This window comes from Triturus cristatus, chromosome 4_1 (assembly GCF_964204655.1).
Source record: "Triturus cristatus chromosome 4_1, aTriCri1.1, whole genome shotgun sequence".
Classification (NCBI taxonomy): domain Eukaryota; kingdom Metazoa; phylum Chordata; class Amphibia; order Caudata; family Salamandridae; genus Triturus; species Triturus cristatus.
In genome coordinates this window covers 527,745,781-527,763,104 of record NC_140585.1, presented here as the reverse complement: position 1 = coordinate 527,763,104, position 17,324 = coordinate 527,745,781, and the positions used below count along the sequence as shown (strand labels likewise).

At 39.5% G+C, this 17,324-nt stretch overlaps 1 protein-coding gene across 1 annotated transcript in view; it reads right to left on the bottom strand.

Annotated features, from left to right (window-relative positions):
* BMAL2 (basic helix-loop-helix ARNT like 2) overlaps positions 1–17,324 on the bottom strand; it is a 227,159-nt gene that overhangs the window by 120,398 nt on the left and 89,437 nt on the right. Inside the window, exons 3-6 of the mRNA XM_085652803.1 lie at positions 11,881–11,919; positions 8,605–8,646; positions 6,831–6,988; positions 1,274–1,353 (exon numbers count right to left, since the gene is read on the bottom strand). Of these exons, the coding sequence (XP_085508929.1) occupies positions 1,274–1,353; positions 6,831–6,988; positions 8,605–8,646; positions 11,881–11,919 (319 nt within the window). The remainder of the gene's footprint in view (positions 1–1,273; positions 1,354–6,830; positions 6,989–8,604; positions 8,647–11,880; positions 11,920–17,324) is intronic.

Here is a 17,324-nt window from a genome sequence, read left to right as displayed (position 1 = left end):
GTGAATGGAGCTAATTGATAGCTGGGTGATTAAAGATGCCTGAGTTCCTCTGAGGAGTAATATAGTGTTTGGGCATAGTGGCTGGCCCCTGGCCCCAAACGGGTGCAGAAAGGCACAGACAGGCTTGCCTTTGGCACGTCTTTGGAGCGACGCTGCACTTCTGTTTAGTTGCCCACGTTATATAGGCTATGAGCTCTAACAGGCTCCGGGCCTATTCTCCTGATTGGTTCCACCTAAGTCCAATCAGATGACAGCATTGGAAAAGCTGTAATGCAGTTCACAAATTCCCAGAGTTGAATCTCCATTATAAAGAGTTTTCCCTCAGCAAGTTACGGCGATTGCCAACAAAATGAATAGCAAGCTCAAATTAAGACAAGTGCAGAATGCGATTCAGATGAGTGAGCATGACGCTACTGTTACTTGCGCGTCTGCTTCCTTGTCTGAGTTTTATGGGCTGCGAGCTCTAACAAGCTCCGTCCTTATTCTTCTGATTGGTCCTACCTAAGTCCAATCAGATGGCAGTATTGGCAAAGGTGTAATTCAGTTGATGATTTCTCCAGGGTAAATCATGCTTATTAACCGTTTTCCCAAGCAAGTTACAGCTAACACAAATGAAAAGCGAGCTCAAATTAAAACAAGTACAGGACGTGATTCGGATGAGTGAGAGTGACGCTACGGTTACCGTACTGTAATAATTAAACAACAATTTGCAAAGAGTTTGGTCTAAAATAATAAGTTAAAAAACATCTGACTAGTGGAAGTGTAACCATTTCCTGTGTTTATTTAATAAATCATTCTGATAAAATACAATAAGTGATAACGAGTAAAGCCTTTTTTAAAGGTATTTCTCCATTCAAAAGTACTGACCGCCCCATGCATTCTGTATCAAAATATCATCCTGTATATTTACTAACATAATGTTTATGCTGCTAATCAAACACTACCTGCATTTTTCTAATGTTTTTAAATAGCATGCATGTTAAAACAGAATATGTATTCTGTGTAAAAAGTAGTAGGCTGGGTTGTTCATACAGAAAATACCAAATTTTCACTTATATTTTCCTAAGAAACTCCACTTATGAATAGAATTGACAAGAATACGACATTGGAATTATAAATATCTTAATAGGCCTTTAAATTCAAAGTATTACATACACCTATTAATACCGAAACAACATTAGTGAGTAGGCATTTAAGCAAGGACTGACCCACAACCACCGAGGTATTAAAAAATATGCAATAATGTAAACACTATCAGTCTCTCTTTACTAACCCTGAGGATGAGTTGTCTCAGCTCATCGTCCTGTAAAAATGAAGGTTTGTAACTGTCTTCTGCATAATACCTTCTGGTACCTGTAAATGAAATAAACAGACGAACTAGATCAAACCTATTCTGAAGGTTTTAAAGCAAGAGAGATAAAAATCATGTAAATGACCAAATTTCCAGTTTAAATTCCCATGCCCATTTTATAACACATTGGGGTCACCTGGGACAAACTTTAAATCTTTATTTAGCATGATGTTAATCTTGTCCACCCTTCTTCTCTCCTAAACAGTCTTCCCCTCTCTCTCTCCAGTGCTGCACCCACTTCCCTTCACATGTTGCTTCTTTGCATTTGTCCTTTTTTTTGCTAATCTTACTCCTACTTGTATTACCCTAACCTGGCTCCCCTTTCCACTACACCCGATATTTAATTTTCCATGCCTTGTATGCATCTTAATTTACAGTTTAACCCATGTTTATTGCTCTTCTCAAGGATGCTCCTATCCAGAGCTATTGGTATATAGGTCTTGCCTAATTTTTTCCTGAAACAGTACTAAAATGAAGTTTATCAATCTCAGCTCTTCCTTCAAAGTTTTGGGTTGAGGGTTAAAATGCAAAGTCCACAAGAAAATTGAATAGCAATACAGCAAACATGGCTGAACATAACTACACCAAATTTGGCAGCAAGCTAGGTCTTAGTCCAGAAAGTGTGCTTTTTCTGATTTGGTGTATATACATTCAATTGTTTTAAAGAAATTAAGGTTCAAATAGTTTGTATATCTGGACAGTTGGGTTCAAGGGACTCTCGCGAGAGTCCTGCAATCAAAAAAAAAAAAACATTGAGCAATCCAATTAGCGGATGGGGCTTTTTTCCCCGTCAGCCACCTTGCTCCCACAGGATTGAGGGCTTCTTTGTAAGCTCACACTTGAATTGGCTGGCCACAACATGAAAAGAAATGTGGCGCTCTTGCCATACACTGCTAATTACCTCCCATATTACAACATGACAAAGTTCTATGACATCATTGATAACAGGACTGCAAAATCAGGAATTACATAATTGATGAAAACGCTGCATGGCGGGGGCGTAAGTTATAGTTACTATACAGCACAAGTTATAGTTACTTGAGATAACTATAACTTGTGAATTTCAGTGGCTGTGTTTGTTTACAACAGTATGTTTTAACATCTCTGGAATATGATTTATCACTCCTGGAATTATCTAGATTTCTAACTCTCCTTAAAAAAAGTAAACCACCGGAGCCAGATGGGTTTACGGTAGGATTTTATTTTTCAAACGTATTACTTCCTAAACTCTAACAACTTTTTCAATATTTCTATGCCACTGGCAAAGCGTGTGGCACTTTCCAAGAAGCCACAATATGCCTAATCCATAAAGAGGGTCAGAATCCTATGCAGTGTAAGAATTATCACTCTTAATCTCTTGTAATGTAGATTACAAAATTTGGACTAAAGTGCTTGCTTTGTGACTTGAGCCTTTATTGCCAGATTTAATCAGTTAAGAGCAATGTGGCTTTGTTAAGAGCAGGTAACTTCAGATAATTCCCTGTTATTTTTTAGGTTGTTAAACAAGGCTTCCACTCATTCTTATTCCTTTGCTGCAGTTTGTATTGACACAGAGGAGGCGTTTGATAGAGTGGACTTGTCTTTTTTAATTCAAGCTCATGAATGGCATTGTCTTGGACCTAAATATATTTGCCTTATCTCTTTGCTGTATACAGCGTCAAGTTCTTCTGTATTAGTTAATGGACTTATCTCTCAATAATTCCCATTACAACAAGGTGTGCATCAAGGTTGTCCCCATCCCCTCTTTTATTCATTTTAGCTCTTGAACCATTTTTTGTCCCATATTCGTCAGAATGACTATCTCTGGTTTTCTTTATGGTGAACACAATTTGAAGCTGTACGCCCATGTGGATAATATTTAGCTCTTTGCATGAAACCCTGAGACTTCTATTCTCTCCCTATTGCAAGAAATCTCAGATTGTTCCCTTGTTTCAGGATATAAAATCAATACTGATGAGACAGAAATTCTCATCATCACCAAATTTTGCCTCAAGCCTACTTTTGATTTGACTGGATTCCTCTGAAATAGTTCTAAAATGAAATACTTTGGCATTTGGTTTATTAGCTCCATATCAGATTTAGTAAAACTGAATATGAAGACAGGGCTTGATCACATTTCTAAACTCCTCTCTTCCTGGAGCCCTTTTTTTCTTTCATGGTGAGGACGTCTTGATTCTATTAAAATGATGATCACTCCTATTTTGTTGTATATTTTTTCAATATTAACAACTCATTCCATCCATTTACTTTACAAAAACTGATTCTCTTCTTTCCAAATTTCTATGGAACAATAGAAATCCAGAAGATCTTTAGCACATCTTAGAAAACCAAAAACTGCCGGAGAAGTTAACTTTCCTGATTTTCGCCTTTACCATAAAGCCTTTGTCTCAAGTAAGCATCTAAATGGCTTCTTGCAGTACCCTCCCTCTTCACTCCATTATGGGTTACCATTTAACGTTCCTTACTGGCATCTTTTCCTTTAAACAAAGTTCTTACTTTTTCCATAAAGACTAATGTAACTTCTCTTCCATTGTTTAAACATACATTTTTATTGTTAAGGCCTCATTGTCAACCAAAGATCATCTCTAGAGATTCTTTCATACAGTCTTCACTTTGGTATACCTGTCTCATCACCATTGTCCCCTTTATTGGAAAACTCGGCGACTTAGGGGAATAGTTTGGGTACACGATTTGTTTGATGGTATGACTCCTTGTTCTTTTCCTCAAATTTCAAGCCACTTTTAGGTGCCCTCGTTCGTTTTGGCACAAATTCTCCATTCTTATGAAAATCATTCTAGAGGTTTTCAATGCCTTCCCTTCTGATTACTCTGTTTCCACAGAAAACTCTCTTCTCACAATACTTGCATCTCTTCCAAAAGCATCACTGATTTATAAATAGCTTCCAGCCCCAGATCCTGACCATTCTAAATCTAAAATAGAACTTACCTGGGAAGCAGATTTGGGTTGTGTTTGGAGCCACAACTTCAGGAACAAACTCTGGGCTCGATCTTTAAAAATGTCTAGGTCTGCCTCTACCACTCAATCTATGTTCTTTCTATTTTATAGATTGAATTTTACTCCTTTATCCGCACCTAATTTCTCACATACTAATAATAAGACATACTGGTCATGTGATTTTCCCTTGGCTGATTTGATGCACCTTCTATTCATCTGCCCTGTTGTAGCTTACTTTTATGGAAATATTTTTTCTCGTATATCGCATATCTTTAATTTACACCTTCCTCTGTCTGTTATTCTTTTTATAGGAAGTTTATCAGATTCTTTAGGGCTAACTGTACATGAAAAGGGTATATTTGACCTTTAGTTAGCTCTGGCTTTTCAACAAATTACAGTTAATTGGAAATGTTCATCTAAGCTGTCAGTTAAGAATTGGTGGAATAATGTTGGTCATTAACACAGATTGGATATTGCATTTGCCTCTTCTATAACAATCTGTTTGTTAACAGAGATTTATATTGGTCACCATTAACTAAATATTTAAATAAGATTGGAACTATACCTTTGTCTCGTAAATGTTATGAAAATTTTAAACTTCCGGAAATTGTTAATTTTCTCTGCTTTTTGTTTTCTCTTCTTCATTATTTTTCACCATTGGATTGTTTTTTAGATATCTTAATTGTTCCTTGGTCCTAGATTAACATGCTAAGTTACTCGATCTTCAGTCACAGGTTTATATCCTGTTCCTTCCCTTTCCCTTTAATTTTGTTCAAATGTAAATAGCTCTCTACTCTGTTTTATTGCTCACTTTTCACTAACCTTATGGTCAATATGTTTTGTTCATGGCTTACTATTTGTAATTTTTTTATTCTTCAAAACAATTTTATTAAACTTTTTTTTTAAATGTGAGTGTCCTCAATGCTCACAAATGAAATCATGCTAGCTGTTCAAAATCGTATGTTTAAGAAACTGGGCAGAAAAGAGTCAATACAAGAGTAAAGTGAAAGTTTTTTATAGCTTTGGTCTGATAGTTTTATGAAACATAGTCACTTTTTGTGAATAAATTCCCCACAATGAAATTAAGAAATATATGGGAAATATTGACCTTGATGGAATATGAACAAAACACATATTTTAGAAGAAACCAACGTATGCCCTGGGATTATTGGTGTTTTGTGTCATTTGTGAGGGAACTGAAGCACTGTGTGTGGCAACTACAAATAATTTGGAAAATTCCCAACACATGCTAGTTATAGATACTTTAAATTGGGCTTCAAATCTATCCTTCCTGTTTTTGAGCCATTCATTTGCCCATGAAGCTTGCCTTCAAATACAGCTTCATCCTCTCTCACAGATGCCATTATCTTCTTGCTGAAAATATAACCATACAGGAAATGTACACCAAGGAGGCTGGAACTATGAGGCTGCCCTAACCCATTAACACATGCCAATGGTGTAGGGCTCAGTGCGCAAATGGGCCTGCTCAATAAATGATGTTGCAGTTTTAGGCAAGGAATTTGAGATTCTGTAATATGTATGGGTTTCTAAAGAATACCAGGAGTAAAGCATCAAATACCTTAACTTATTTCTCTTTCTGTAGTATTAAATGAGTCCAAACCTTTTTGCACTCATGTAATACTACAAAAAATTAAAATGAAGATTCGAATGAACAAACAGTTCAAATTTTCAGAAGTTCTGATCAATTAAAAATATTCATGCAAAGATCCTAGAAAAGAAGATACACTTGTTTTCATATTAATTCACATGCTTAAAAATATATAAACATTACCAGTTGTTAGAGACCAGAACATCATCAAAGCTAATTACATGCCATCACAGTCATATGGCATAGGACTATTTCCAGTTTCCCTGATATGGTAGATGAGCAAACTTCAATGCTATCTGTCTAGGACTCTGTTTGCTCTCCCCACAAACCAGGCTCAGACCAGACTGTAATTTAATTTAATAAAGCAGTAAATAGTAAAAGCATTGCATAGAGATAATTTCTGGTATAGGTGTAAAATTGTAAAGTTGGGTTCTTTAAAATCATTCTTATGGTCAAAGTCTGTAAAACGTTTGACAAGTAAGCCAAAGCATTATTCCATTCTTACCAGTTTACTGAATTTCCTGGGCCTGCATGATTCTCGGGTATCAGTATTTTCTCTGTAGGATTTTAAATTAATCTCAAAGAAACAAATGCGCCTCCGCTCTTTTGAGCAGCATATAAAGATTGACCAGACAGTCAAACATTTATTAACCCTCTATTTGCAAGGCCGCCTTCAGCCCTATTTAACTGAGGTGCTTCCATTGTCTTTCAAAAGGAGTAATGCTAGACTCCGCTATGCCTAGTTCAATGTAGGTGAAGTAGAAGAGAAGTGGAGAAGCGCTTGGCATACCACCAGGAGGAGCCTACGTGATTATAAATCTGAAACTCTGACCCACATCCTATGCTGCTGTCCTGGCTACAATATCCAACCCAGAGAAAAAACTTGAATATCAGAAAATACACTTTAAATCTTACCTTTGAGGGACTTCATGTACTGAACAGCCATACGCAACACTGTAAGTTTGTCTAATTTACGAGGCATAGAACTGCACTGAGGGATCATTGTAGACAACTCTTCAATCAAGGTGTTCATTTTATCTCTTCTCCTTTTTTCAGTCTGACTGTGTGCCTCTCTAAAAAAGAAAAACATTGTTATTTTGAGACTATCATAAAGCTTCACATATCAGCCAGTAAATATTAAATAACCACACTTGCGATCCCTGAGGTTTTCCACCATGTCACAAAACACCAATATGGAGCAAATGCAAGACAAGAGCGTAAGAGAGTTGTCCTCTGCTATGTACTGAAATGATGTATTAATTTCTGTGCCTATTTCTCACGCAGAGGTTTTCTTCTTATATAACTGACAGGCAATATTAATTGCGCAAATATTGGCAGTGATGCGTTAAAAATACTAGTAAGAGCAATAGAGGGTTCTGGCCCATAATCAGTAAGGCTAGGCAAAGTTTACATACTCAAACAACAACACAATTGCCAATACTGATACTTGCTAGACTAATTCTTTTGCCCAATCACACATGCCACTCATAGTGACTGGAAAATGACAAAACACTACATCTCACATGTAACAACACAAATGGATTCATGAGCAAGCTCTAGTTTCCAAAAAAATTTACACATAAAGAATAACACAATTAGAGACAAGGAAAAAAGCTCAGAAAGGGGATAAGGTTGAGAAATTGTTTAACACATTTTCAAGTTTTTTATAAAAAAAACAACACAACCCCATAGAGGGCACTTGCCAAACACGATGACCTATGTTTCTTACAGCCCAGTGACAATTTTTTAAGATGCTTTCCAGAGATGTACAACAATCTAAACATTTGCATTATATGTGCATGTATTTTGTAGGTAAAAATATATAAGTGTAGTCAGGTTAATGAATTTGTTAGCATACAAAAGTGCATTTTATGCTTTACTGTTAGTTTACAGTAAACAAGGGTAGATATCTGGGCTCTGCAAATTCACCTTGTGGATTCATTTAGCTGAAGTTTGTAGATCTTCTTGATTTAAATAGTTTAATACACATATTGAAGGCAGACTGGAACATTCTTTCCCAATAACTTAATTAATATTCTTGTGAAGTCGAGAGATGTGAAACTTAAGAGGAAGGTTATTGTCCTAATTAACTTTAATTCCAATCATTCTTTGTAGTACACATGGCTATGGCGCCCTGTGCTTCTTTATTTGTTCCATAAAGTTGCACACCTTGAGATTCCTAAACCAGGAAAACAATACTCTTGAAAGCCAACTAGGAAAGTTATGTATCAGGTCTTAATGTGCGGACATTGACCAGTGCAATTTGGTAAGTAGGCCTGCAAGGTTTAATCACTATCATTGGGAATTTGCATTTTGAGACCAACACTACTACTTATCAATCCTGCTTTTGAAATACCCATAAAGGGTGAGCGCACTGCTACATCTGACCACCTGGGACAGAGGCTTAGGGCACTTGTCTGGTGAGAAGGAGGAGGAGCCTGAGAGGATCACTAAGCGCTGACTGGGAGTCTGCTGGAATCCGAGTTAAACTGGCTCCTGGTGAACAGTGAAAGCGTTGAGCACAAACATACTTTAGGTTAGGAGTCTCTGTGTTCCATCTAATATTACCCACCATCCCCTATAAATGTCAACTGTTTATGCTAGGAAGAAGATGCATGTGATCGTGACACAATCTTTCCCAAAGATTTATCAACAAAGTATAGAAAAATATTAAAAACTATCACATTACCTGAAGAATCTAGATTTTAAATGTCGCTCATCATCATCATTGCTACAAGGAAACAAAAGGAAATGGAAGTAATTACATAAAGTATTAAATTGGTTTTTTACGAAGAACGTACTGACACACTCTATTGAAGTTTAAGAACAAAGCATAGAGAGGCCAAGGGTGTAGCAGCTGAGAGGATTGGAGGGATTAGTCAAGAGCTATGGGAGGCTGGTATCTTACTGGGGCACAGAGCCCCTGAGGGCCAAAAGGAGGAGGAGTAGCACAGCTTTACTGCAAAAGTTCATAAAAGATGCCAACTAACATGCCTGAATAATAAATAAATGCAGAGTCGTGGGAAAGTGTCCGATCCTGCGTCACTAAGGGAGCATTGTGAGTTGTGTGAAGAAAAAGAAGTATCATACACAGAAGAGTGAGGAAACTGTTGTAAGACAATTGGAATGATATCACTCCGATTCAATATTAAGTTATTGTATGAAACGCTCAAAGTAATGCAATGCTTACTTAATAGATTTCTGACCAATTCTAGCTAAATGTTTTGCACCAGAAGTACTGTAAAGCGTACTGTATTGATGGGATGTACTGGATGAAATTATTTGCTAAATAAGTCAATTGAATTTGGAACAGTATTTATCATTGCTACAACCGATGTTTGGAGCATGAGGCATGTTCTGCAGTGTATACTGATATACGCTATCTCCTGCTGTAGTCTGAAAGCAGGCAGACATGCATTTTGCAATACCTGTTGCAGTGGTGTAGCTGTCTTGAGAAGTCTACCTTCTGACTAGCATGGAATCAGGACATTTTCAGGCCAATTTGCTGACAGCATGTCAAATAAGATTGGCTGTATCTAGGTTCTCAGATGTGCAGCTGGGAATATTTTCCAAACTGCATCAACAAAGCTGTAATTGTTTGTTGATACCCTGGACAGCATCCTTTAAATCCTACAAAATATTCTGACCGTAGGTACTGGCCTTAAAATGTTGCCATAAAATTCACGAAGCTCTGTAGAAAAACCCTTATGAGAGGAGATCACAATTCCAAAAAAAGTGAACTGTAAATACAATAAGTGTTTGGCAATTTTTACTGGCTTAATATGCTTGTATTGCATAATTTACACTGGAATAGAATCTCCATTTCCAGTGTATGGTAGAGTAGGATTTAAATCTCATAATGACTTAAGTAGAGTTACTGGCCTAATCCTTGAATTCCTTCTTTTTTGGAAAGGGAATGTGTTATCACAGCATAATATTCAAGAATAATATAAGTAAAAACACACAAAATAGACTATGTAAAATGTACTCTAAAAATATTACAAGTATTATAAAACAACAGATAATTCCATACACTCAAAGTAATATGAAAGATAAGTTTGAACACCCAAGTGCTCTACACATACTGAGTCCATTACAAAACAAAGAATCAGGTCATAGTTACATTAAAAAAAAGTCACATTTGTTTCTAAAAACAAATCTTCTAGTTGTATTACAATCTGATTGTGTTAGTTATATCTAACCCAGGCTCTCCACACAAATTTCTGGGTACAAGAATTAGAAGGTAATCAGTGTCTCTGGAGCATACATAATACAATGTAAGTTAACAATGCAGTCCTTCATCTTCAACCGCTTTGCCACTCTTATGTGTAACATTTTGTGAAAATGACAAGAAAAATATATTTTTACAAAGCTTACTTTGTTTTATATGAAAGCATTTAGTAGCCAGACCTGGGTTCCCACTAAACAACTGACACACCAGAGAAATATAAGTCACATTTGTGACTGCCCCAGATGATCTGAATGGCAATTATTCACTTTGTACCACATCACCATGGTGCAAAAGAGCACTCATGTGTCCAGAAACAAATCGCTACTTTGAGCAAGTGACAAAAGAATTCAAAGTCGGATCGAGAATCAGATCTTTCTGGTCCCTCAACGAAGACAGAGGAAATGAAAGCTATTGGGGATATCGGGAGGAAGCGAAACAAGGACCAATAGAAAAAGTTAAAAATCAAATGCGAGGGTTCTAAGTTATGGCACTATTTCGAAAGTATGTTATTTTAAATCATGTTTTAGAAAAGGCTTTGAAACATATTCTTGTGAGCTGATAGAAAAATATTTTCAGCCAGACAGAGTATTCAGAAATCTCGTAATTGACAACAAAAAGACTAATGGGTTAAACACAACAAACCAAGAAAATATGAATACAAACATCAAATATATTGTGCATAAACACGCATTATGTAGCACAATAGAATATGAGACTTGTAGAAAAAAAATTATATAACTGAAAGACATTCTTTGAATCAGTACAGTTATATGGGTTTGAAAAGCCCAAAATCAAATCTAGGAAAGCACATTTCTCTGTTAGAATACAGACGTACAGCTTAATGGTGACGCTGCCATCATTAACTGACCTTTCCAACTCCTTCCCATTGTTGTAGGGATTCTTCACGTATACATAACTATGCACAGGAAAACAGGACCTCAGTGAATAGGGGTGTACCATCCTACCACATTAGAACCCAAAATCCCAAACCGACTAGCTATAGTTTCTCATTCGTTCTCAGACTACAACGAAGCTACAAATGATTAGACAACCCAGAACACGTCACTCTCTCTTGGGAATTGCGGGAGCCAGACGACTCTTTCATCTCACTCACTCATACTTGTCCACAATGCGAGTAATCAGAGACGCTGTATTGTTTAAAATGTTTATTTTAACTAACGCGCTCCATGGTACAGTACACGTGCCATTACTAGCAGCAAACTGCATAAACACAATATAGTCAGCATTGTCACAATTCCATAGAATACAAACGGCGATATCATTTTATAAAGACCTTGGAAAAAGACAAAAAGACCTAACCACCCTCCCCGTTGTAAGAGATAGTTTATTATAAAAAAAGAAGACCTCTGGGCTTTGTCAGCAGACCCCATACCTCAAAGCCTAGATGAAATGTTCACATCTCAGGACAAGCACAGCTCTTCTCTCTGGAAAGGTGTCTCTCCAAGTGTCAAAACATGTTTAGCTTGCAATATTAAAGCACGCGATTTACAGTAGTGCAGCTGTGGGTAGTATGTTATGTCTAGGTGCGAGGGACTGACCAGAACAGAATAACAAGGGGCATTGTTGATCGACCTTGTACCTCATGTGCAGACTAAACCTCAGAGCACAGCAGAGAACGCGAAAAGCAGACAGTTCTCATGTGAAAGGGGCACTCTCAAAGAGAACTTCCAACCAATACAAACACCCCTCAGACCTCATAAATAGAATACTTACCAGCTAAAAATGTCATCCACATCGATCTCAATGATGTCCCTGCAGGAGGAAAACAGCACAAAATTACAATTAGGCACAACAATAAATTAGTAAAAGAGTTTTGGTTGGTTTACATAAAAGAAAGCACTATTTAAAAAGTCTGATCTCCACACATCAACTAACAGTGAAACATGTTCTTGAAAAGTATTTATTTTAGTGTCTAATGTGAGCTACATTGATCAAAAATAGCCGATGGTTCATACATATAAAACAGCTACACCCTTTAAAAGTGTACCACCAAAATACAATCACCTTGGCCACCATCATACAATGTGTCATAAAACAACCGAGTAGCCATAACATTCCGTGGATCACCAAAAGACATCAGGAAATCTAGCCTTAAGCGGTGACATCAATTTGTCTCAATTAGAAGAAGCAATGTCAGATACAAGTCAGTCATGTATTTGCTGGAAAATAAGATTCCCCATCGTTACTGTCTGTCCTTAAATCACATGCTTTGTTCTAAAATAGTCACAGACGCACGACTGTGAACCCTCTCTACATACATGAACATAGTGGTGTGAATAGATTTTTAGGGCTATAACCTATGCACCTCATTGTGCTTCAGCTGCTTCCAGTCAATGAAGTTGCTAGGTTCAAGCTTCACCGCCAGAGGCCATCTTCAGTTTCCCCATTTAAGTGTGTTAAACATTACCAAAATGGTTGCTTACGCTTCTTCGGGTAGGAGTGCATGTCTGACATAGCACAGCTTATCCCGTTCTTTCACCTCAGGTCCTTTCATGAGTACATACTTGCCGTAATGTATTTGAGAAATCTGTGCATCATTCTCTATGTCGCTGCTCTGCACGTGCATGCATCGAGGGACTTCTGCACAGGCTCTCAGCCCCTCCTGATGTGAATTCACCCTTACCCTACCCCTGACACTTCTTTGTGCCTAGAACGACACACACAGTTTGACACGTGTTGTTATGTAACTTGCCCTGCCTTCTTTAGAGACAGACTGCCCTTTGTTAAATTGTCTAAATATAATGGCTACCTTGCATCCAGGTAATACAAGAGTGTCCTTTTGGCATCCAAAGTGTGTACAGCTCGTTTTGCCTTACTTTTGGAATTTTGGAATAGCGCTATTAGAGACAATGGTTCCTTTGGGCTAGTTCGAGTCTGAGCAGGACTCGATCCATGAAGAAGGGAGAGTATGGCTTCTAACTGGACAAAGCTTGAAGTTCACTATAGCACTTGTTCACTAAAGCACAGCTATTTGTGTTGTAACACAAGTCAATATTAATGAAGTCTGAGTGGACTCGTCAGGATTTGAAGCTGTGATCTTACAGACATTCATGCAATAGTACACTGAGACACCACGGAATTATGGTAAGAGAACCATTAGTATGTGGTGCAAAGGAGAACGTTGATAAATAAAATGCTCCAGAGGTTTGACAGACTCCTATTGCAGGTAAATAATAGGGTGGACTGGGAAACTTCACTTCAAAGACGGGGCTGGATGCGAGCATATGTGCAATTGGAGGTAAGATCAATGTTCTATATTCACGCGATCCTACAGTAGATGAGCTGGAGATTTTAATTTTAGCAACAAGGATAGCTACGTGTGCTGACTAGCAATGTATTATGAAACTAACATTAATGCAGGGGCTGACCCATGCATTCTCATACGGTCTAAGCCTCGCGTTACCTCAAGCATGTATGTATGTATGTATGCATGCATGTATATATTCATGTGGCATTTCTACAGCACAAACCTAGCCGAATAAGTAGTGGAGCCCGGTATAACGTCAAAGACAATTAAAGTCAAAAAATGATGGGAGAGGAAGCTGGATTCTTGGAGCAGAAGTGTACGGTTACAGGGCAGTGATGTAGTATTCTTGATGTGGTATGATTAAAAAAAATAGATTCTACTTTTCACCCACACACCGTTCCTACATTTGATGGTTAGGTTATATCCAGACGCCTGGAGACTTCATAGGCAAAAATGGCAGATATATATGTGGATTGATGACAACTTCAAGCTATATAGCAGTTCAAGTTGGGTTTCAGTTGCTGCCTAATGACCGGTTAAGTATTCAGAGATTGAATAACTGCTACCTGCAAAATTATGTATTTGAGTAAATATTGGGAACAGATCATAACAATATTAAGGATCACACAATTATCTCGGAATGTCTTCAAAGTGTTTAAGTGATGAGCCAGAGGAAATGCTAGAGGTTTATGAAGCCAGGGAAAATATTTTTAAGTAAGGGGTCCCGAGTTTGACTGTTATATTACAGGGTTCAAAGTGGAACATGCTGACGTAAGAGTCGGCAGGCTGTACAATATTCAGTGTTGGTGTATTCCCTAACTAAGAGGCGCATTAGGATCTCGGGTGGATCGCCACCGCCCGCATGGCGGTGGCGATCCACCCGAGATCCACCCGAGATCCACCCGAGATCGCGGCGGACAGAAAGACTGTCCTCCGCTTTTCCGCCCGGTCAACAAGTCGACCGGGCGGAAAAGACTTAAATATGGTGGCGGTGTCTTTGAGACACCGCCAGCCATATTACTATGGGCACGGAAACATGCCTTTCCGTGGCGGCATTGCCGCCACGGAAAGGCATACGGGAATTGCTTGCGGGGGCCCGTTGCGGGCCCCCAGGGACTCTGGGGGATGCACATGGGGGGTACCTATGGTACCCCCCTGCATTTCAATAGACAACGTGGCAGGCACCGTGCGGTGCCTGTCTCGTTGTGCATTGGAATGTGCAACATGCATTTTTAGCATTGCGGCGGGCGGTGCTTTCAGCACCGCCCGCCGCAATGTTAAATATGCGGGATGCGCCCGCCACTGTGGCGGGCGCATCCTAATTGCCTCCACGGGACCCCCGCCCTTATGGCGGGCGGTCCCTCTTCACGTCGGGATGGCGGGCGGGCGGACCTAATGATGCCCCTAGTGTACAATTCACCATGTCTTTGTGCTGTTGGGATCTGTCTCAGTGTCATTCTGTTCCCAGTGTTGTCGTCTTCTCTGTCCCCAGAACGGTGAAGTGACTTTTGCTTGTTTAGGCATTTGTTTGATAGCAAGCAAATATGGCCTGGCAGGGGCCTAAAAAGACCTTCTGGCGGTCGGTTGCCAGACTGTTAGCTGATCCTTTTCAGTTACAAACCTGGAGAATGCCAGTAGGCATCCAGGTTAGAGAGTGGCACTTGTCTTTTGGGCAGATGGTAGCCGATTATCCGCGCTCCTTCGGTGCGACCCATTTGATAACTCCTATGCTCAAGGACTGTGCATGGATTACTTGGAAATGAGGTAGATGCGCCATTTTTACTTAGTATAGAAGCAAACAGTTATTTCTTATTGTACATAATGATTCCATTCATTAGAGAATACATACATGTTATCATGCTTTAAAACCTGCCAGCAAGTGTTTTGCCTTCAGCTTCAAAAGGGCAAGTCTGAATAATAATTTTGGAACAGATTTGAATAAACCTTTTCTTACACATATACATTTGGCTCAAGGATAATAACATTCTGTAAAAACTAAAAAGTAAAAGAGAAAAGAAAAGAAAAAAAAGCATTCATATGACAAATCTTTTCAAAGTAAACTATAAACAATAAGAAGCCCTACCATGGTGGATTATATATTTGCCCCAGTCTACCCGCACTCTGGAAACACAGTGTTATATTATAGATCTTTGGAATTAGTGGCAAACCCCATAACTGTCAGGCATAAATAGTTGTTCTACATCTCAGCTAGCACAGCTCTCTCGTCTTGGGACCTTTGCTCTGCTAGAATGCCTTCTCTCTGTCTTCAAAATGGCACGTCTCCGTGTATATGTTACTAGGTGACTTCTTGAAATCAGCAGATGTGAATATATGTTATGTCTAAATGCCAAGCTATGTTTGATAACCGATCACAGGAAGACCGGGCACAGATTTGTTTGACCTTGTACAAGATATTCAGACACAGTCTGAACCAATAACAAAAACAGGTGCAAATTTTTCTAAAATAATGTTGTGGCACAAAAATAAATGTGCTAAGCGTAATGTGTACAAGGCAAAGCAGCCTAAACGTGCAAACTATAATACCAGCAAACTAAGTGGGCCCTAAAGGAAACACACAACAGTCCCTCTCTTTACCGGTACTGCCAGAAATTGGCCACTTTGGATTGAATGATTGGTCGTGCTGATCCAGCCCTACTCCTTCTAAATCACATACCAGCCAGGCACAAACAAGCCAACGGACTATCTCACCATCCGGTGGCAGCCCCAGATGGTGACAGCTCATCGGAACCAGATGAAGGGGCCGAGGAATCCATAAAAATGGTAATGCACGAACCGTGTTCCAAAAGCGTTCTCCCTGGATGAGATCCGAGACAGGGTCAAGTAAGCGCTCCACAGCCGGAGGTGGAAGACCTTTCTAGAGGGCGCAAGGACTCTCACAACTGAAGAGCAAGCAGCCAGGAATCAACTCTGGTGAGTGTGCGACAAACTCAGTACAAGCGGCACTGGTCTCTTGCTGTGAGGGTACCAGATAGTGATGCCAAAGCAGCTGTGGGCCCAAGTAGTGCAACATCTCGCACCAGGGACATCAAGTGATTGCAAAAACAAAAGCCCACATAAGAAGACAAAGAGTGATACCCAGTGATGGACAAGCAGGTTGAAAAGCATGTCCACAGCTGCCATTCTTGCACCATCATCAGCGGAGAACCACCAAATGCTCCTGTAATCACAGAGGAGGCCTGCAGTACACCATGGTCACAGATCAGCATGGATTTTGGCAGCTTCCCCAATGGCAGACTAACCACTGTGATCATAGACACTCATTCGAAATTTCCTGTGGTGGAGCTCGTCTGGTCAACTGCGTTTGAGAACGTCAAGCCAATGCTCGAGAGAGTATTTGCACTGCTGAGCCTCCCCGATGAAGTGAAAACTGACAACGGACCCCCCATTCAGGGACAAGACTTCCAGACCTACCTCCAAAGCCTACACATTCAACACAAAGATAATGCCACAGTGGCCCTAGGCAAACGGAGAAGCTGAGTATTTCATTCGCAACCTGAACAGAGCCCTCAGGATCGGGGTGGAGCAGAGTGAAGATGACAGTTTTTTGACAGCCTATCGACAGACACCTCACAGCACCAGTGGGTGTTCTCCCAGCGTCCTACTACAGAGAAAGAACACCCAAGATGTCATCCCAACTGGGCCAGAATGCAGCCCAGCAGAGATAGAAATTGAGGAAAAGTGACAGGCCACCAACAATAGGGTCAGCAAAGAATGGAGAGAGATGGCCCCCGACCTCACGGTCGGTGATCAGGTGGCCCTGAAAGATCATCCGCGATGGAAATTTCGGACCCACTTAAAAAAAGAAGTGTGGGAATCACTGCCATAACAGAGACAATGGTGACTGCCCAGTGGGGACAGACCAGTGTCACACAATATATCATGGTTTAAA